The 21,665-nt window shown below is 47.3% G+C and overlaps 2 protein-coding genes across 5 annotated transcripts in view; both read left to right on the top strand.

The window, feature by feature from the left end:
• Positions 1–1,304: 1,304 nt before the first annotated feature.
• COMMD2 (COMM domain containing 2) lies at positions 1,305–9,318 on the top strand. Of its 4 annotated transcripts, XR_012630083.1 has the most exons (6): positions 1,305–1,396; positions 1,551–1,628; positions 2,177–2,259; positions 3,450–3,623; positions 4,707–5,117; positions 5,340–9,318. XR_012630083.1 is itself a non-coding variant. In XM_074878308.1 (5 exons), the coding sequence occupies exons 1-5, from the start codon at positions 1,330–1,332 to the stop codon at positions 4,902–4,904; spliced, it is 525 nt and encodes a 174-aa protein (XP_074734409.1). In that variant the 5' UTR covers positions 1,305–1,329; the 3' UTR covers positions 4,905–9,318. The 4 variants fall into 4 exon arrangements, 3 of the variants coding, with proteins under 3 accessions (XP_074734409.1, XP_074734408.1, XP_074734410.1); XM_074878308.1 differs by having other exon boundaries at positions 3,525–3,623; positions 4,707–9,318; XM_074878307.1 differs by having other exon boundaries at positions 4,707–9,318.
• An 8,049-nt stretch (positions 9,319–17,367) lies between these two features.
• The window catches only part of WWTR1 (WW domain containing transcription regulator 1), a 73,718-nt gene continuing 69,420 nt past the window's right edge, over positions 17,368–21,665 (top strand). The window contains exon 1 of the mRNA XM_074878305.1: positions 17,368–17,922. Within this exon, the coding sequence (XP_074734406.1) occupies positions 17,525–17,922 (398 nt within the window). The 5' untranslated portion in view covers positions 17,368–17,524. The remainder of the gene's footprint in view (positions 17,923–21,665) is intronic.

Raw genomic sequence — 21,665 nt, 5'->3', positions numbered from 1 at the left:
TAAGGAAAAGGTTGGAAATGATTCTGTAATTTATTTTCATATCTTTTCATAGCAGAAGGCCTTCAGATATATTGGTCGTCATTAACCAGCACACTTCACAGGCTGGGTGAATGTTTAAAACAGGGTGTGGTGGAGGGGGAATGGAAATAATGGACAAATCTACCAAGACGAGATTATTTCAGGTTGATAGCCTCTCACAGGAAGCTCATGGTGTTAAGGCTACTGTCCTGGAGAGCAGTAAGCCCCACCACGCTGGCCTTGCGGGAACTTTTACTGTATCTATTTCCCAGCCATAAAATTGCAAAAATTTCCTGTAGATGTAACTGTGGTAATTTATAAGTTTATAGATTGAAAATAAAGGTCTACTGGAGCATACCTGTTGGCAGGTACAACATTTCACCTGGATGAGCAGGGCAGCTGGTGAGAGTGCTCACCTGCCCATCTCCTGGAGGAGCACAGTGTCATCTGAGGAAAAGCCAGGACTTCAGTCTGGTAATGAAACGCAGTAAAATATTTTCCCACTCAGCTTTTCCAAAAACTATTCTATTGTAAAACAACCCTTTAGAAGTTCTCCTTCCTGTCCCAAGGGGGAAGGGGTGCATGAGTGGCTGGGGGGGGTGCTCAGGTGCCCGTTGGGCTCAAGCCAGGACAGCACAGCAGAAGCTGCCTCCTGAAGGGGAATGCGGGTCTCAGGGAAGTTGCACATTTTAGTAATTTAGAAAATCGATTTTTGGGGATTTAGGGATTGGGGGGGGGGACGACACACGACTTTATGTCACATGGTAGGATTGCACATTTTTGGAAAGTCTTTTTAGACATGTGGGAGTAGCGGTGATGTCTCCAGGTGATGTCGGCACTGGTGCACTGTGCAGCACCTGCCCCAGTGTGACCTTTTCACCTTTTCCCCAGAAATTCGGGCAGTGACGCCCCGCGCCCCTCTGCCAGACCCCGGTGTTAACGGGGGTTATACTGCAAAATGACTTCGAATTGCATATTTAAGGTGGGATTACAGGGTTTTTAGGAAGCAAAGGGCCCATGAAATGACGCTCTATCCCGTAATTTGAGCATGGTCTGTGGCACAGAAGATGACCTCTCTGCGGGCCCGTGACCGCGGCCGTTCCGGGGTGCCGAGCTGCGGGGCCTCCCCGCCGCGGTCCCCAGGGAACGCCGGGCTGATGGCGCGGCGAGAGCCGCAGCCGCCACCGGGCCCGGGGCCACCGGCCGTGAGGGGAGCGGGGCGGGGCGGGACTGTCTCCGCCCCCCCGGCTCCGCCCAGGGCGCCCTCGCGCAGGCGCGAGGCGGGGCCTGCCGGGGCGGGGCGGTGCGGACATGTTGCTGGTGCTGTCGGAGGCGCAGAAGGCAGATCTGGGCGGGCTGCCGCCGCTCGGCACTGCAGGTCCGACCGCCTCCGCCTCCCGGGGCCGGTGGGGGCCTCCCGGGGGCAGCGCGGTGGTTGGGGGGCCGGGGAGGGCCACGGTGGGGAGGGCCACGGTGGGGCGGGCCGGGGCCTGCAGCGGGGCCTGCAGCGGGGTCGCCTTCTCTCGTTTCAGCCGTCGGCGAGCTGGGACGGCTGGCGGTAGAGCTGCTGCGCCGGGGCGCGGCGCCGCGGGCCTGCGAGGCGGCCGCCAGTAAGAGCCGGGGCTGGGCCGGGACATCCCGGGGAGCGGCGGGGCTGGAGAGCGGGGAGGGCGGCGGCTCCGCAAAGGGTCCCCCGGGGCACGGCGCGGGTGGGGCTGCGAGGGACCGGGCCGGCCCCGCCGCTGTTGGGGGAGCGGGGCGGCGGCAGGACCCTTCCCCGAGACAAAACCGGCGAGATGCTCGTTTCTGCACAGGCGTGCTCAGACCGCCTGGTTCTAGTGCGTGAGCGCGCTGTTTTCCCTCTGTCCTGCTGTGAGAAATGGGTTTGGGTGTTTTGTTTTGAGTGCGGGATCAAACCGCAAGTTAGATCCCCTTACGTTATTAGTGGAACATCATGGAGCCCCTGTTTACGTTATTACTTGAACATATATCTCCTGTTTGGTCCCTTACGTTATTATTTGAAGGGTGCACAACCCTCTACTTTGTTTCTTTTCTATGCATGTTTTGCAAGCTGGCTTTGGAAAAATTTACAGTTTTGTGAGCTGTTGTTGTGGCAGCTTAATAAGGAGGTAAAAGGTACTTTGTGCTTCTTTTAAAGGAAAACTGAACATCGGTGCTGAGGCTGTTCAGCATGGGGTGGAAGGACTAACCTATCTTCTTACTGAGAGCTCCAAGCTTATGGTAAGGATACCTTTGTGTAAGGAACTCAGGGATGCATTTAAGAGGTGCTTGCTAAAATAGCTCTGAAAATACTGATAAATGGGGAAAACCTAGTTCAAAATTCTGATGACATGTATTCTTTTAATTTAAAAAAACCCAGGTGTCTCTTACACTGTTCTCTTACTGAAATGCTGCATCTGTGTGGGTGACTGAAATTTGTATTCAGTGTCTGTAGCTGGAACCTGACAACATTTTAACAGCATATAGCAAGCACATGCAGTAATTCAGTCTGTATAGGGAAGCATCCTTCAGGATTAAGCTCTGCCTGAATAACAGAACTTGAGGGAAGGTGGTGTGGTTCAGCTGCTGTACAGGCTGTGTGCTGTACTAACCTCCTGTCAGGTGTTCCCTATGTTTGTTGGATGTGGTAGGCTTGAGAGCTTCTCCAGCTCCTGACATCAGAAGTTTGGGTGGGTGTAAGCATGTATTAAAAGAATAATAGTTAGATAATTACTGTTTCCATTGGAAAGACTTTTTACTATTGATATAGTAGAATATTTGAACAATGAAAATGTGGAGAAGTGATACAGGCACAATTCCAGATCAAACTCAAGCAGGCATTGTTCTGAAGAGCAGGTGGGGAAGGGATTGAAATACTGCAGAAGCCTCCCTGGAGGTGGGGTGGCTTGACTGATAGATAACTTTATTATATCATGGGAGAGTACAGCTGATCACGGGATGTGTTTGTGGGGTGTGACGTTTTCTGTTTGATAAATAAGTGCCTCCAGAGTGATGAACCAGGCATCTCCGCCTCAGCACGGAGGCGCCGACCTGTGGGAATCGGCCTCTCGGGCTGATTCGAGTTCCTGGGCAGGAGCCCTGGGGCTGTACCTGGTGCTGGCTCCCGCGCACGTTCACGTCGCTCCAGAGCCTCATTTGGTGCTTCGGTAACACGCTGGTGGTGATGCAAATAGGTGCTTCCTCATGATGAAGCTCCGATGCTTTTTTGTGTTGCGTTTTGTTCTCTGACATGAAGGCACTTAAAACCCGGGTGATGTGTTTTGTCCAGGCTGTAGAATTGTCCTCACACATTCCTGCAGGAGAGTAATGGCGCTGTACCGTATGGAATGTTTACTTAGAGTTTTCTTTGTTTTGCAACAAATAATGATTATTACACAATTCCATTTTAAGGCCTAAATTGTTGTTTCTAGATTTCTGAGATAGACTTCCAAGATTCCATTCACGTTTTGGGATTCTCAGATGAATTGAACAAATTATTGTTCCAGCTGTACCTTGATAACAGGAAGGAGATCAGGCGCATTCTTAGTGAGCTGGCGCCAAAGCTTCCCAGCTACCATAGTCTTGAATGGAGACTGGATGTGCAGGTAACCTCTGTTACATGTTCAGTGTTTTGTATTTTACTTCCTTTTTTTTTAACATTGTTGTGGTTTAAACCCGGCTGGCAGCCAAAAATTATGCAGCTGCTCACTCACCTGCCCCTTGCCCCAGGGATGGGGGAGAGAGTTGGAGGGGTAAAGGTAAGGAGACTCGTAGGTTGAGATAAAAACAATTTAATAATTAAAATAAAATAATAATGATGATAATAACAGAAAATACAAACGAGTAATGCATAATGGGATTGCTCACCACCCGCCAACCAGTGCACAGCCCATTCCCAGCTAGTGATCCCAGAGAAGAGAAAATCCTGGAAAGAGAGCGTGTTCTTCCCAGCCCCCCTCATCTGTACAGCGAGCGTGACGTTACGTGATCTGGAATATTCCAGTGGCCAGTTTGGGTCCGGTGCTCTGGCCATGCTCCCCCCAGCTTCTTGTGCACCTGCACACGGGCAGGACACAGGGAGTTGGAGTGTCTTTGATTTCTCAGCAACAACTGGGAACATCAGTGTGTTATCAACATTATTCTCATACCAAATCCCATTTTGAATCCAAAACACAGCACTATTGTGGCTACTAAGAAGGAAAATTAGCTCTATCCCAGCCAAAACCAGAACAAACATCATAAACAACTACTAAACAATGAATTTATATTATTTCAAACTGATGAGGCAGCAGTTTCTCATGTATTTCAAACTGACATAACTTTGTTATGCACCAGAGGTGGCTAGTTAGGAGATGAACAGGGTATGTAACGATGCAAAGTATTTGTTGCTTTATGAAAGTGGAATTCATCACTCCATGGGTGTTCTAAAAGTGTTGACATATACTAAATATACTCAGCCTTAATTATCACCTAGTTTTCAGAAAAACTATGGAGGCATTGATTAAAGTGGATTTGTATTGCCTAATGATAAAACTAAATAGTAGATCGTGTATATCGTTAATGTGGATGAAAAGGGTTCTTAAACAGTGCTCCAGGCACAGCCTCCTACCCGCTGTGACCCGTGAGTGTGAAGTCGATGACCGTCTCCTGTTCCCCTGTTCCCACTTCACCCCAACTCCCCCCTGCAGCTGGCGAGCAGGAGCTTGAGGCAGCAGATTGAGCCCACTGTGACTATAAAGCTGCACCTCAACCAGAATGAGGATCAGAGTGCCCAGGTGCTGCAGACCGACCCCTCCACCCTCCTCCACCTCATCGGGCAGCTGGAGCAGGCACTGGGGGAGATGAAAACCAACCACTGCAGGAGGATCGTGCGCAACATGAAGTAGCACTGGCTGGTGGCTCGTCTCTTCCGGAGCGGTTTGTGAAACAGCTGATAACAGTGTTCACAAATGCATTCTGAGGGAAAATAAACATCTGGATCAGATGAAATGCTGTCCTGTGCCAGGATCTGGGGCCAGTAATTGTAGGCTGGGTGTCCTCTGGTGCGAAGTCCATGCACCTGCCTGATGTGAGGCAGGTTTTGCTTTGCCTGCAAACATGTAAGTTCCATGTGCTGTGCTGAGAATTTCTGTAGCTCCAACTTAGTATAGTTCTACTGGAAGCGCTTTCTCATGTAGAGTAGCGTTGTCCTTATTATATGAAGCTGCACACTTATTTTTACATTTATCAAGTAGTTTTTTCCCTTAGTTTTGCTTCTGTTTTGAAATTTTAAAACCTATGCTGGTGGCAGCGATACTTTACAGGAATGTTCTTCAATCTAGATGCGTGTATGTGTAGGAGCACGTGTGGGACTGCTGCCCTCCTCCCCAGGACTGGGACAGCTCAGAACCTGGGGGTTACGCTGCCTGTTGACCCTTCCCTGACGCCAGGAAGTACATTCCAGCGAACAGTCCACTTTAACACAGCTGGCTGTGACCCCAGCCTCGTGCCTTCCGCAGGGAGCCATTACCGTAGCAAACCCAGCGGCCTAAACATAAATTGGCGCACTGCTTGTGTGTGAAGGTGAGCTGAAAAACTGCCAAATTAAAACCACGGGCTAGGAGGCAGATTAAGATCAGTGTTAACTTCTAAATCTGAACTTCATGTGATGCAGTGGTTTTTGTTCTCCTATTGGATAGCGTGCTCATAGAGGAAAGGAGCCATGTATTGCAACATAAATGATGCTTTTCCGTTTTTAAGAAAAATGTCTAACAAAGGTTATGTTAAAAGTCATTTTTCAATTGTATTCTAATGCAGTGTTTTGTAGCTTTTGTGACTGAGGTTCAGTGTGTGAGCCGGCCCAGGCAGGATGCAGGAACAACCGCAAAGACACCGATGAAACACAAACAGTAAATTTATTCTCATTACCTTGTGCCCCGGGGATCTCTGCAGCAGCTCCCGGGCAGAGTGTGCAGGTGGGGACACGGCTCTGCAGAGCTCCATCCTTGCTGGCCAGAAAGGGGAGAGAAAAGGATCCCAAACCCGCTGCTTTCGCCGCTCTACCAGGGATTTCCGCGGGTGTAGTTTTCCACGGCCCTTTGATCTTTCCCCCAGCAGGGCAGGAATCTCAAGGATGTTCCATCAGGTGCCCCCGAGTCTCTCACAGGCCCATGTTATCTAAACGCAGAGGTTCTACTTGTCGAGCACACAAGGCCAAACAACAATTAGTGTGAGATACGTGTTTTTCAACACCCCAGCTGCAAGTCACTCGGGCGTGTTTACAGTCCTCCTTGCCCATCTTCTGTTGTGTTCCCACAGATAGTTTTACTAATTAATGCTTCACTGTCAGTAGTGAGGGTGCATCATAAAGCCCTTAAAGCGTATTGGAGAGGACAAATAGGCAAGAGAGAACCTTCGTGTACAGATTCTGACAATAACCATATATTTACTGGCATAGCAACACCATAAATTTTTCTACTAATTGGGTTCCTCTGTTGCCAAATGCATTATTTTCTTACTGTTGAATTTTTGTACCTTTGAGAGGTCCTATTTCAAGTAAAACCTGCATGGCAGAAGTGCTTTAATCAATAACACTACCACATACTAAGAATATGGAGTTGCGTATTCTTAATTGCCTTACACAGTGTGGTGATGGTGTGAGTGAGCTGAATTTCCTCTCCCACATATAAATCAGTAATGTGTTTTATTTACCATCTATATGTGGTGACCTTTTTCATAGAACCATAGAATTTCCTTCACATACAGTAATTAAATGTGATCAAACATTACTACTTGGGATTTCTGATCAGTATTTTGTTACGACCTTGGCCTGTGCTTTCAGGTGAAATACAGGAACAGCCTGTTTGTAGGCCCGTGTTTTCTCTCTGTTCCCTCTCCTCACTGTAGCCTGCGTGTAGAACTCATGGCAGCAAAGCAGAAGTTTAGATACAAGTCGTGGAAGCTTTTCGTGTCTCCTCTCACTATCACCCTGTGGATCTGAACATATTTACCTTGCTGCCCCTTAAATTTTTTAAAAAAGAAAACTAGCTGCTGTTGACTAGTTGCCCTCATGGTAAACACTGGTGATTTAGATGTGTCATGTCCTGAAGGGGGTTCTCCTCGGTGATTGTCAGCAGAACAGAAGTTCAGAGCGGATTTTGTGAGTGCAGAATGCCAGTAGGAAGCTGCCTATTCCCTTTTTTTGAAGCTTATTACAGTAGCATGCAAGTAAAACTGCACCACTGAATGGTCTTGTTTCCTCTAACAAGAAGTGACCTGAACTGAGGATAGTCAAGGTTAAATTGTGAAGCTGGTGAAATTCAGAGAAACCCAAACTCTGGCAGCGACCTGTGAGCAGACTCAGGAAGAAAAGCGAGGCGAGAGGCTGGTCGCAGCAGCGTGTTGCTGTTGAACTGTGCCCTTCTCTGCGTGGTTCTGGGGAGAAGCCCCAGCCTGCGGGAGCAGCTGGCTCTGGGCTCCCTTACCCGAGAGGCAGGTTGGCCTCTGCCGGAGGTGGAACGGGTCTTTCTGGGGCAATTGCATCTAACAGTGTGAACGCGTGGAAATGCCAGGTGCTGGAGCGGGGGCAACGCCAACGGGAGTTGGGTACTTGTGGAGCTGCTGTTTGCAGGGCCCCTGACGCTGAGAGTGAAACAGCATCTGCTGCAGTGACCCACAGGTAGTGGTAAATCATCCGCTCATGGATTGGGGTTTGTCAGTTTTAATGTAACCTCTGTGCCAAATTAAAGGTGACAGATAAAGCTGTATTTAATAGAACTTGTTTCCTCTCATGAATTTGCAATTGCTTTATAGAAACCCCTGAACGAGACATTGAGAGCACAAGCTATTAAAAAACAAAACAAAACAGAACATTGCTACTTTTAACCTGTTTTATTTTTAATAGGCTTTTAAAAATTTGCTCTGGTATCTAGCCACTAAAAGCAAACTTAAACATTTGAGGCCATTTCTCTTCTGTTTTTTTGCAAGCCTGGAGAACTGATTGTTCATTTTATAGCAGAAAAAAGTGACTTTCAACTTACCTCTTAAAAAGTTAAGTAAGCTTTTTTCAAAGTGACTAATCAAATTTGGTTTGTAGGCAGTGCAGCATTTTAATCTTTAAGCAATTTACAAACATCAGTTAAATTCTGAATAATCTCTGAGGAAGTTCAGTGTATTCCTTGTTCATCTGTAGAAATCTACTAAGCACAGAACACAATCTGTTACCCTCAGTGTAGAAGTTCTCTCTGTTTTGTTTTTCTGCAAGATTAACTTAGTTTTGCAGAACTGCCCTTCCTCTGTATCTCCAGTAACTTTTGGTTTTATGAGGTAACCAACTTCTGAGTGGCTTCCTGGCACCTTTTTGATCAGCGGCTAAATTGGGGCCAAATTCGTGCCCATGCAGAGCCCAAGTGCATAGAACAACTTGAAAATCCAGCTAGTTTAAGCGTAAGCTAGATTCTTTTCTTAAAAGCAGAGTTAGGCTCAGCCCTTAGCTATGTGCTTCTCAACAGATTTGTGTCCTGGTTTATTTTTTCCTGGTCCAAACAGCAGAGGGCAGAAAGTTTGTTGTTTATAGTCTCCAAAGAAGTTTCACTATACAATCAGTGTTTGTCTTCCGATAAGAATTGTTCATAGTCTCAAGACAGCTTGGAATGTATTTCACCATATATTTTCCAAGTTCAAGATCAATTTTAAACTGAAAACAATAAAGCTTCCAGTTTTGAACCACTGTAAAACATTGTTTCTTGAATCTGCCAATTAAATTGCTAAGTCACTTAGCAAAGAACGTAATATAACCCAATTCTTAAAACTCAGGATGGTGTAATTTGTTTGGTGGTGTAAAATGTTTATATTCTTTTAAGCACTGAGCAAACTCAAGAGCTTTTCTCCCTCCTGTTTTTCTTTTTAGATCCTTTTGAATGAACTCTGCATGATCACTGTCCCTTTTGTAAAATCTATTGTTTCAGTTTCTGATCCAATTTTTAACCAATTCCCCATCTCTGAGGCCTGTTTACACTGTCCTGTGAGCTTTATTTTCTTGTACTTCTGCTTATCCCTGCCACACTTTCTTGCAAGCTTTTAAGATAGTAGACGAAATACTTTTTCACCTTTTAACTGTCTAATTAATTAGATGTTCCTTGAAAACTGTTTTCGTTTAAACAACTATGGAGTTAGTTTAGATATACACATATATTAATAAAATCAGTATCTGAACTTTGGGTTAGGCCCACAGTTCTCATTTAACAGAAAACCCACTGAACTAAGATTTTGTTTTCACATTGTATTTTGGATTGAACATTAAATGTATTAGACCTGTTTTAAGTTTTGTGCTGTTTATGAAATGTGTCCACATATGGACTCAAAGGTATGAATGGTGATTTTGTTTCAGTTCCAGTTTTTGTAAGAATCCCATTTCCTATGCTGTGACTTTGTAATATTAACAATAGATGGTGTGTAGGAGAGGAAGTCTGAGATTAGGAACAACCTGGCAAAACTCCATCAGGAAAGCTCCGCTGTTTCTTACTTACCTAAATAAAGGGAAGGAAGTCTCCTGTCGCTCTGCTTGGCTCTGTGGTCAGGGTCAGGTACATTACAGCGCCATATCTTTTTTTAAACATTCTTTCTGATTTTATTTTCAAGATAAGCATAAATTGTAGCAGTTTATTTATAAATTACTGCAGTTGTATCTTGAAATCTGAATAGAAATAGAATATCAATAGAAAACAGTTATTTCATTTAGGGTTCTGGGTTTTGATTTATTTGCAATGTGGCAGGTTTTTAACATGACCGGTAGTTCTGCTGAAGATGCAGTAGAACTACCTTTGCAGACTGCCTTTACATGCCCAAAAGTGCAGTTTTTACTGTGATTGTGTAAGCCAAAACATCTAGCTAACAATTTTTTTTTCCCCTTCGTCTTGCTTTTCGTCTTGCTGAACAGACGTGGGGACGCTGACCTTTGCAAAGCCACGGGCGTGCGCCCAGCACTGCAATACAGAATGTCTGCTTTCTGGCACTCCAAAATGAGTCTCAGTTCCTCTGCCCGCTTTCACAGTAATGTTTGTGTGATAGAATTTTAGGTTATGTTTTAGGAATTACCATGATCATCAGCTTTTATGACTTGCTTATTCTAGAGTCTTTATGACACCGTGCTCTGAATGCGGAAGGACAGGCAGTCCGTCTGTCCATGCGGCTGTAAGAGGAACACCACTCAGAAAAGCTGCAGCCTGACTGTCCCAAAGCACAGATAATACTCAGGCTAAGACACAAGCCCTAGTGACCAAATATGCTGCAAAACACAATAAGTATTTTTCCCCATCATTAAATATGTAAGAGCCTTCTACTGATCTTACTCTTTTCCTTTCCCTATCTACTGCTTTGCCAAAGGGGTATTTTTTTGGCAAAAGGAAAACTTTAGATTAAAACTGAACATCACTCTGTGGAATCTGTTACTCCACAGCGTGCTTACATGCATGTGAGTGTTTAGAGTAGCGTTCCTACTGCTCCGAACGGACACTTCAAACCTCAGAACTGTGGGAGTCGGGAAGCTCCTGCGCCAGGCCCTTCACGCATTCCGAGTTCATAGATCTGCCAGAAGATAACAGAGAAATTTCTGTCCTGCTAGGTTTGCCTTCAGCAGAAGCCCAAAGTAAGCCCCAATTTTAGAGAAATCCCTGAGTTGGTACTTACACTATTACTGAGACAAAACCTGTTGTAAACATTTTTGTTCTGAATTTCTGGAATCAGTAACTTGACATGGGTGGCCTTTGAAATCACCATTGTTTATGCTTTTCTGCATCCAAATGTATCTTCTGATTTCCAGATGTAAAAATTCATGTTTTCCAAATACTTTTGTTCTTGCTGGGGATTGCAGGTTTGGCTTTTGCTGACAAGAGTCAAGGCCTGAGGTGGGAGGTGTGAACGCAGGGGGCTGGTCTGCTGAGGCGGGAGCTGCAGGAACCCAGCCCCTGCAGGAAGCACCCGCGGTTCCCCTGAGCAGGTCTGGAATGGCTGCGAGCAGCTGGAACTGTTCCAAGTAGATCTAGAGTACCCCAGTTAGTGCTTCGGGAACCAAGAGTTCAAGCCCCAACAAAGATACCCTGGGATCTTTTGAGGAACTTTGTTTCATAAAAAAGATGAGACTTTGTCATCTGTCTTGATTTTGTGATGATTAGGGGTTGTGGCACTTCTAAAAAAATATTTTCTTCAGTGATCTTGGCTTCTTCACATGATGTGAATATTGAGGGAATTAGCTGTGTCTAGTTTAGGGATGTAGAAGCTCGCATCCCAAAGCAGTCTAGCATACAGTCTCATGGTGGATGCAGTCAAGAATTCACAAGAAGGCAAGATACCAGCCAACAAAGCCCCTAAACAGGATGCATGCCTTTTGAGTACTTCTATGTAGGTTATTTTTACCACACAAAGTTTTCTATTTCATCCTTTTTGAGTAAGTTCTGTAATCACACCTTTTAATTTTTTAATACCTTGTGCACCAGGTCCAATATTTCAGATCTTCCTTGTGAAAATCACGAAACCAAAACAAGAAGGAAAGCAATACTATGTCTTCCACTCTTCCCAGGTATAGGGATTAGAAAAAACAGTGTGTTTTTCTCTCTGTCAGGCTACAGCTTCACCTCACGGTGTGTCAGCTGACAGATGGAGACAAGTTTGCCTATTTCTGTCCACCTTGGTCGGCGTGCTGGCACCTGCTCTCAGGCCCTTCCCAGTGCAGCTAAACAAAAAGGGACATGGAAGAGGAGAAGTACTTCTCCTGCTTCGCTGGCTGGTTTTGCTGTCAGCGGCATGCTCGAGAGCAGGGCCACATCTTAAATGATTGGTTTTAGATCGGTCAACTTCCTAGAACAACAACCTGCCTCTCATCCCGGCTCCTTCTCCCACAGCGGTTAAAAGTTGGCATTGAGGATGACTTCAGGCAAAAAGAAAACACACGATGCACACGGGGACTGCTGGTCGTGAACCCTCCTCATACTCGCTCGGGGAAATGGAGGATCCCACCATTCAGAAAGACGCAGAACGAGTCGCACAGGCCTTGTCTCCTGCAGAGGGGAAAGGTGAAATCCACAGCACCTGAGCTGCAAGTACGACCAACAGCCTGTTCAAGAGGTGTTAACAAATATATGACACTGCCCTTTTATTTGTGTGTATATATATATACACACACCCTTACCATGGGTGAGATCTGGTGTGTTTTACACTAACAGCAGTAGCAGGATGTTGGTAATTAGGCTCTGTTTCAAATTGCCCTGCTGAGCAAATCATGGCCTCAGTATTGGACACAGGAAATGCAAACTGGAAGACTCTCCCAAAATGTCAAATCTGATTGTAATTAAACTGTTCAGTTTCCTGGCAAAATCTACATCAGAAAACCCTCTCCATGTACTTGCAGTTTTTATTAACAAAAAAGAAACCTTTATCTTACTGTATTTTTCTGCAAGTTAAATCAGTTATGCTAGAAAAAGTACTTTTCATGCTGGTATGATCCCTAGCACTGTTCTACGCTACCCAACTGCTAAAGTTTGCAGAGCCACTCCACAGTATTTTTTCCTCTGTAGCTACTCCTGTGTGTCTTAGGCTCGTTAGCTGGGTAATTGCTCTGGTATTGTCAGCAGTGTTCATGCAGGGAGCCAGACTGATGTAACTATTCCAGAACAACTCTTGCCAATAAGATCATACTGTATTAAGCAATTTCTTTTTTCCTTTTTGCAATTCTGGACTTTTATTCTGAAGCACCAGAGCAGATCAGATCCCAGTTTATTTTACATGACTATTTTAGGACTTATTTATCCCACTGAATTTGGCCAAAAATCATCTTCCAAATCTGTCTCGAGTAACTGAAAGTCTTAAAAACTGGCTGTTCTTCTGTCCTTTAAACATTACCACCATTTCCACAAATATGAACTTGTTTCCTAATTCACTGATGTGCAAAGTCAGCTGCATTAGGAAACCTCATTCCCATCAGCAGTTTGGGCTCCCGAGACGACCGACACTGGTGTCCCCGTGTGCTCGGTTCCGCGGCCCCCCTGGGCGGGGGCACCCCGAGCCCCATGAAGAACCTGCAACAAGCAGCCGTAGCCTGGCGACTCCTGACACCGCTCCAGCTGTCTGCAGGACACTTCGGCTCCTCCCTGGGCCCTGCTGCAAGCTGGGGGGAGCCTGGCGAGTGCTGTTGGTAGGTCCCGTTCCACTGGCTTTGCTCTAAGGGAAGAACCTCTGAGGCACAAACAACGGTGCAGGTTTTTGGTTAGCGCAGCTGTTTTTGAAATGAATGTCTGAGCACTCATCTACTGTAGACGTTCACAGAGCTTTCTTGCCAGTAAAATTACATCAGCTTATAAAACAATATGAACTAAGCTGACAGAAGTTCTTTTTTTTTTCTTTTTTTTTATGCTAGCAGACTGTGTCCACATCAGAGGTTTTGCTGGCCTGGGCGGTGCGCTGACACAGCTATTCTGGTGAAACTTTGTAATACACACCAGGTCTTTGTATTAAATAAACCCTGTCACAGCTGGCTCCAGAGCACAGTCTTGGCGTGCGTTCTGAGGTGCCAACCAAAGTCTAAAAGCCCTCAGCCACCTGAGAAACAAACAGCTCTGAAATGCACACAGATAAAAACCAGAGTCTTAAGCATTGACCCCTTTGTTTAAAAGCACAATACATTCAGTGAATTATACCTTTCCAGAAGTTCTTGAAAATTTGATTAGGATAGAACTATCGGGAAGAGCCTAATATAAAAAGTCTATCAAACAATATCCAGTTGCCACAAGTGCAAATAAAAATTAACTTGCGTGACAAACTGCGGTTTTTGAAGTGTAAATGTGTGTGATGCACACGTATACCTTTGTATGGTGAAACTTCATGTAACGTGTTTACTGTTTCATTGTATTCTTTGTTCTCCATTATTTATTTTGGAGGAACAGAAGCTTTCTTTTTATATATGGCTCTTCTTCACAGAAGTATATGAAAGCAACGAACCGTAGTTAACGATGGCTTAAAGTCTCCTTGCACAGTGCCTGCCCAGAGAGCAGGAACCACGAACACTCCTCCTGGTCTGCACTGTGCAGTTGTTACTCACCCAGAAACCACGAGACTTTTCCAGGGAATCCCCAAGGTTTTATTCTGCGACAGACATCACACACACGACTTCACCTATGTAGGCTTTCTCCGAAAAATTTTAGTGTTTGCAGGGTTTTGATACAAAGCAGTGATGGATCTAGATAAAAACGATAACATGTGGTATTCTTTCTTTAAATCGTTAGATGCTCATTATCTAGGGGCACATTTGGAAGTGCACTTATTTCTTCTGACCCGTTTGCTTGGCTTTCCACTGAAGTATAATTTGAATTTGCTGCTAGAAAATGTACGACAAATAGGGTATACTCAAAGTACTGTACTTTTATAAATCCTTCAGTTGAGCAAAAAAAGTCTGTACTATTCAAAAACGTTTGAACAGCGTGTGAAATTGAGGTAAAATAATGTAATTGTCTTATTTTTTATAATCTACGATCTTGTAATTAGAAGAAAGAAGTAATGATAAGGCGGCTTTCTACGTCACATTTGTGGTTTGGTTCCTTTATCACTTTGTCCAATCCCATGGAGATGGAAGTGTCATTGTCTTACACGGACTTGAACACACTGAACCATTTTCTATAAAAGCTGGTGGTCATATCGTATTTTTGCATCCAAAGAAGGAAGTTACTATCTTCTAAACAAAGAATAATAACAACAGTACTATCAGAATTTCTTCTTACAGTTTTAATCACTTCCAGATTAGTGGGGAAAGATGCTTTAGCCTACACCAGGTGGTACAATAGCAGCTAATCGTATTATTCAGTAAGAAGTGCAGCTGAAATACTGTCATCTTGCTGAAGACGACCATTGTAGCTGTAGTAAATACCACTTACGTTTAGAAGAGATGTGCATATTCTTATGCGTGAGATGCCACACAGTCTTACGGAAGTAGTCTAACTGATGCAGAGGAGATGTCACCGTGCAGGAGCTCACCCAAGCCTTGCCCTGAAGAGGCACGTCACCTGGGAAGGAAGGACGTAGGTGCACAGGTGCGCCTTTACTCAGGGGTACAGCGGCCTGGAGGAAGCAAAAAAGCCCTTGTAAAGGCTGTACGGAAAATCAGTTCATTATCTGTACAATAACCACATGCACACGCACATGCACAATCATCTAATAGCCGAAGGTTTTAAACAAGGAAATTGCAGGAAAGAGAAGATCTGTCATATCTGCCTAACGCTGGAGCAGGTGCCGTCGTTAGCTCAGCTGCCTGAGCTAGTAAAACCGCTAGCAAGTGACCCAGTAAGGAAACAGCAGAAGAATGGTACAAAAGATAGCATGGAAAATTCTTAGGGAAGGGAAGCATAAACAAGTCTCAGGAGTACTGGGTTTCCTGACCAGAAATACAGCAGATGTGGAAAAAAACCCCCCACAAACCAAGGAGGAGATCTGCTTAGCCAATGGAAACATGAACAGGAAATGTAAGGAAAAATAAATGACAGGGAATATTTGTTAAAGCAAGGAAATCAGGAAATGCACAAGCAAATCTGTTCCATAGAGCCAGCTGATCCTAATCCCGAGTCCATGTACAGGCTTAAGCTGTGAATCTCAGAATCTGCATCACCAATATTAAATGTAAGACTGAGCAAGGGACAAAGATTGTTCAAGAGTCAGGTCCAAGTTCTAAGCTGGAGAAGACAAATGAAGTTCAGAATAGTTCATGCTTCTTCTCAAGAAAAAAGAGTAAGAAATAAGTAAGTTCAGAAAAAAGTTACTTACCTAAGACACTTCTAATGTAGACTCTGATTACTGAGGGTATATTCTTATCCATCAGCATAGCCTGGAGTCTGTCCAAAAGGCAGAAATGAAATGAAGAAATGCGTTACTAAAATAAAGTTGTGTGGTCGTGTAGTCAACGTGTGGTATCTATATGTGTGTAGTTACGAAAACACCGTATGCTTCCTGTTGTAAAAAACAACATTGAAGTTGGAAAGTGAACAACATTATTCTTTACAGATGCAGCAAATTCTGGTCACATCACCATTCAGAAGTTGTTCCAAGAGCACCAAAAAATGAGATGAGATTCAAAAATAATTGTATGTATTACATTTACTTTACAGAAGGCCTCAGGAATGCATTCTGATGACAGCTCCAGCTTCTAGTACATACTAAATAGAGGACAAGTGACTGAGAACAGGGGTCAGGACAGACCCACGAGGTATCAGAGCCGTATCTGAAATACCACCCGTGGATAGTGAGTTGAAGGGATTTACCATGCAACTCTGCACTGAACCTGCCAGCAAAGGGCTAAACCTGACCTAACCGACAACAAAGGTGTGGTAGTCCATGTCACTGTGAACACTTCCCTCTTTTCCCCATCACCACAGCATGGCTCAGTTATGCTATGAAGCTTGTACATGAACTGATTTAAGCATCATTTTCCTCCCAGAAATTAGTATCACCCACGAACTTCCTAAATAAAGGCTTTAAAGCAAAGCTCATTAGGCTGACAGAAATTCAGTCGCGCCAGGAGAAAAAACGCTCCACTTTTCTTCGAACACTGAAGCAGCAGCGCTCGGAGCTGCCCTGCTCGATGGGGGAGGGGCGGGCCGGGCCGGGGGCTCCCGCCAGCGAGCGGGCACGGCCCCCGGGGCTGCTGGGACCCCCCCACGGGGCGGGCAGGGCTGCGGGCCGGCGGCCAGGGCCCCGCTAACTTCGTGCGGGACGGGGGCAGCGGCGGCCAGAGCGGCGGGGCGGGGGGGATGCGAGGGCAGACCCCGGCCGGCGCTCAGGGGAGCCCCGGCGGGCCCAGCCCCGGCCCCGGCGGGCTCTGAGGGGAGGCCCGGGGACTCTGAGGGGCCCGGTCCCGGCCCCGGCGGGCTCTGAGGGGAGGCCCGGGGACTCTGAGGGGCCCGGTCCCGGCCCCGGCGGGCTCTGAGGGGAGGCCCGGGGACTCTGAGGGGCCCGGTCCCGGCGCCGGCGGGCTCTGAGGGGAGGCCCGGGGACTCTGAGGGGCCCGGTCCCGGCCCCGGCGGGCTCTGAGGGGAGGCCCGGGGACTCTGAGGGGCCCGGTCCCGGCGGGCTCTGAGGGGAGGCCCGGGGGCTCTGAGGGGAGGCCCGGGGGCTCTGAAGGGCCCGGTCCGGCGGGCTCTGAGGGCCACCCCGAACACCCGCCCCCGTCCCAGCGCGGTCCTTAACTCCCAAAGTTTCCGCGGCAGTTGCATAACTGCGGGCGGGACGGGGGACGGGCCCTGGGGGGGCGGGCGGGCGGGCGGGAGGGGCCGGCGCTGCCCTCGTCCCGCCGCGGCCCGGCCCCGGCCCGGGGGAGGGCGCCGCGCTGCCCGGGGGCTGACCCACCCGCCCCTCCGCCGGCCGCCCGGGACACCGACGCTGGTGGCGGGGGCGCAGCGGCAGCTCCCCGCGCCGCCCGCCCGGCTCCGAAGGGCGCGTCCTCGGCCTGCAGCGGGGCCGGGACGCCCGGGGCGGGGTGGGGGGTGTGTGGAAAATGAACCCCGCGGCGCCGCCGCCGGGGCAGCAGGTGATCCACGTCACGCAGGACCTGGACACGGAGCTGGAGGCGCTCTTCAACGCGGTGATGAACCCCAAGCCCAGCTCCTGGCGGAAGAAGGTCCTGCCCGAGTCCTTCTTCAGGGAGCCGGACTCGGGCTCGCACTCGCGGCAGTCGAGCACGGACTCGGGCGGGCCCCCCCCGCCGCGGCCGCCGCCGCCCCCCGCCGCCGCGCAGCACGCGCGCTCGCACTCGTCGCCCGCCTCGCTGGCGGGGTCGCCCGGGCCGCAGCACGCGCACCTCCGGCAGCGCTCCTACGACGGGACGGACGAGCCGCCGCTCCCGCCCGGCTGGGAGATGGCGCTGACGCACGCGGGGCAGCGCTACTTCCTCAAGTGAGTGCGGCGGGGGGGGCGCAGCGCCGGGGGCGAGAACGGGGTGGGGGGGGGATAGTGCCGTGGGGTGAGGGGGGGCAGTGCCGTGAGGGGAGACCGGAGGGGGGTCAGTGCCCTGAGGGGCGGGGGAGGGGCAGCGCCTGTGAGGTGAGGGGGGGGGGCAGCGCCGTGAGGCGGCGAGGGGCTCCCGGGGCGGGGGGCACCGGGAGTTCCGAAGCCCGAGGCGGGTGCGCGGGGCGAGCTCCGTCCCGCCTCAGCGGCGGGAAGAGGCGGGGGGGCGGCGGCGATCGTCCCCCAGGGCCGGGGGAAGAGCCCTGCCCGCTAGCCCCGTCCCTCGCGCTCCCCTGTTCGGCCGCGCGCCCCCGAACTGATTTGTTAAGATCGGTTTAACGGCGGCTGTTGAGGGAGTTTTCCAGAAGGTGGGAACTGGACGGTGCGTGTCCGTGACCCGCTGGAGCTGAGACAGGCTGCGGGGGCGCGGGGGGGGGCTGTCCCCGGCCCGGGCTCCCCCCGCGGAACCGCCGCGCTCGGGGGTGGCTCCGCGCAAAGAGAGCGCGGGCTGCGGGGAGGCGGGGAAGGATTTATAGCATCCGTATTTTCGGGGGCACGGGAGGAGGCTCCCGTATTTCAGGGGCGGGTTGTGAGCAGCGTGATACCAACCGCCGGTCCCTCTGGCAGAGTGGGCTGCTGCTGACCTGGAACGGGATCCGCAGCAGTCCCATAGGCCTGGAAACGGGCAATAATTGTAATGTGTGGGGAGGCCTCATTTTGGCGGGTTCTGTGTCGCTGCAGCAGGTTCATCGCAAATTCAGTGTCGCTGTATTAACCCGGTTAATACACAGTGACAAAATGTTTGCTAATGAAATAAAAGACTCGCTGATGAAGCATCTGCCTAAGGATATTGAGGGAGTTAAACGACCAGGGCTGCAGGAGACCGTTTACTCTTCTACTGCAGCCTCTCGGTCAAAAGAGCAGTGTCTTGAGTTCACATCCAGCCCTGTGCAAGTGTGCATTCAGCCGTAATAAATGGCATACAGGCAGTGCGTGGTGGGGCTCGGGGGAAAGAGAGAGAATGTTTACTGCTTAGAACAATGAATAAATGCATAATTTACAGGATTCTGCAATAATTTCTTTGCCTTGTGGCTTTGGAATCTGCAAAGGGTTACACGAGAGCCCAATCTTCGCATTAGTCTGCACAGTTTGGACTTTTGCCTCGTGTCATACTCTGAGTTACTAGCAAAGCATGAAAATATGTTTAATTTCTTTCTGCCATTCTGTATGTTGCTGTATGCGGTTTATAATACTGGGTGGACATGGACCAGGATCCAGATTAGGAGTGTTTTATTAACCTAGTCTGTCACCTGAATGGGAAGATCTCGTTGCGCTGCACTCTGCATGTATCTCTCTCAACAGAACGGGACAGAGAAGCAGCAACTGACTGATAGGAGCACTGCAACAGATCATTTGTAAATAAATATTTTCTATAAATTCATGCTAGGGCTTGGCTAGCGAGTGTTTTCAGATACCTCTGGCTGAAAATTACATAACACAGTCTTTGGCTGCTGTTTGGTTTTTGACTGATAGCAAAATGAGCTCATGTGGTTTCACCTTCCTGTCGCACATTTTTGACACAGAGACCGAGTTTTCCAGGCTGATGGATTCTTGTTGCTTAGGCTAAAAATGCAAGTCCCTTGTTAAAAAAGAAACTGGATAAAACTCCAAAGTGTCTTTCATTTTTTTTTCCAAGTCCTGTCAACAGTAACACTCCAATTAACAACATCCTTTTTTTGGTATAAAGTAAAATTTTCATTGTGTAGGTAATCTATTACCTAGGTTAGTCTTTGTTTTGTTTCCCCAGTTTTATTTATCCAACAGAGCTTTTCTCAGTTGTATAAAAATCAATTGGAATAATGTATTTATGCCTGTATTTCTTTATACCTCAGTGCTTTTGGGAGTAATACTTAGCTATAAAATAATCACACATGAATTATAATATTTTGCAAATGGTGTAATGTTTTTCAGGTGAAAATAGAATTTTCTGCAGAAATTTAACATCATTAATGGAAGTGGCATTTAAAACTGTGCGATAATATGTAGGGTTGAATCAGATGATGAGCTTGAAAATCCTCTTGACTCAAACCAGGCATCCAGGGTTACATTTCCCTATATTCAAGGCCTGTCTGTCAAAAAAATTGCCATTTCTTTCCAGCTTAACGATAAAGATTTGTTTATAGTCATTAGCAAAAGAAAAGTGAGAGGGAAATCAAGAGCAAGTAGCCAAATTAGGCCCTGTTAAGGCCTTTATCATCTGCTGAAGTTTAGAATGCGATTTCTTGTATTTAAACCTATTTTCAAGAACTGTTAAAGTAAACCAGCGATGGGACCTTCAGTGAACAGTGAGCTAACCTTGTTGACCGGGAACCAGCTATAACTTGAAGCGATCACACTCCTGCATGTCAGTTCCTGCAGAAATTTTCTGGCTGTGACTGGAAGAAACATAAGTAGCCTGGGGACCACTCCACCCTGTAATTAAATACGAAACTGCAGGAGTGGGGGATGGAAAACAGACTAATGAGCACACACTTACAGCAATGTTATCTGAAGCATTTTTCTGCATGTGCAGAAAAAAATTTAAGTGTGATTTATTTCTGATAAAAAGGGTTTCTGGAAAGACAGGCAAGCTGCCTTGGGTGGCTCTTGTGTTGGTAAGTGGGAATATCAGTTGCCTATCGATCCACATGCTGAGCTGTGTACACATATTCTCTAAAAAGAATTTTTCAAGTATTACTTTCCACCGATTTGTTTTTAGGTGGTACAGCCTCGTATTTCAAATGAAGACTAAGGTTTTAATGTTTTCTCAGTGCGTGTACGGTGCTTCTTGGTCAGACTCTGATTTCATTCCAGAAGGTAAACAGAATAGAGAGAACTCGGCATTTGTGCTGAACAGATTGGTGGAACTGTTGCTGCTGTTGTCTTTATTGCGGTGATTTTTTTACAGTGCTACAGCGAACATTTGTCATACCAGGACAAAAACTACAAAACAAGTAATATTAAGACAGGTGAAGTGCTCAAATGATTTCCAAATACAGCCTTCCCCTGAAAGCCATTTGTGTTAATTCTGTTGAGATTTTCATTATTTTGTATTGATGTTGTGGTGGTGCTGTACAGTATTCGTAACAGAGGTGCTTTTCTGCCTCAGGAATGCAGTTACACAACTAGCAATGGGGGAGGAGATGGACAATGCCCGAGACAGTTACTCTGCTAAATTCTGATAAAAGCATGGAAAGCACACCTTTGTAGGACTCTTCTGCAGTATAGTTCCACAGTTGTGACCACAGTTGCTTGCGGATGTGATGCATGCCCTGAAAGGTGGGGCTCTCTTTGGTTCTTGTAGGAAGATGCTGCAAGGCAAGAGGCCACGCACCCTCGCTGGTTTTGGTGTTGTGCATTAGAAAGAGGCATTTACAAAAGCATGTGGCTTTTGGAGCATTTAATCCACATATGGAGGGGTTTGTTTTGTTCCTTGTCTCCAGTGACTATTCATGTGGGACTTAGTGCCTGCACTCCTTCCCTTGCCAGCATCCCTTTATTAAAAATAAGTTCTAATGTGCCAGCTGGTGTTGAGACGTATTGCTACTAGTGACTTCTCTGGAATGAATGCATGTATCTACGACGTTAAAGAGTTCCTAACAGGCAGGAAAGCTGTGATACAAACCCGAAGTTTAATAGATGGAAATTCAACT

This window comes from Strix uralensis, chromosome 9, assembly GCF_047716275.1.
Source record: "Strix uralensis isolate ZFMK-TIS-50842 chromosome 9, bStrUra1, whole genome shotgun sequence".
Taxonomy (NCBI): domain Eukaryota; kingdom Metazoa; phylum Chordata; class Aves; order Strigiformes; family Strigidae; genus Strix; species Strix uralensis.
Note: the sequence above shows the minus strand (reverse complement) of the source record. Positions and strands in the feature narration are given on the sequence as shown.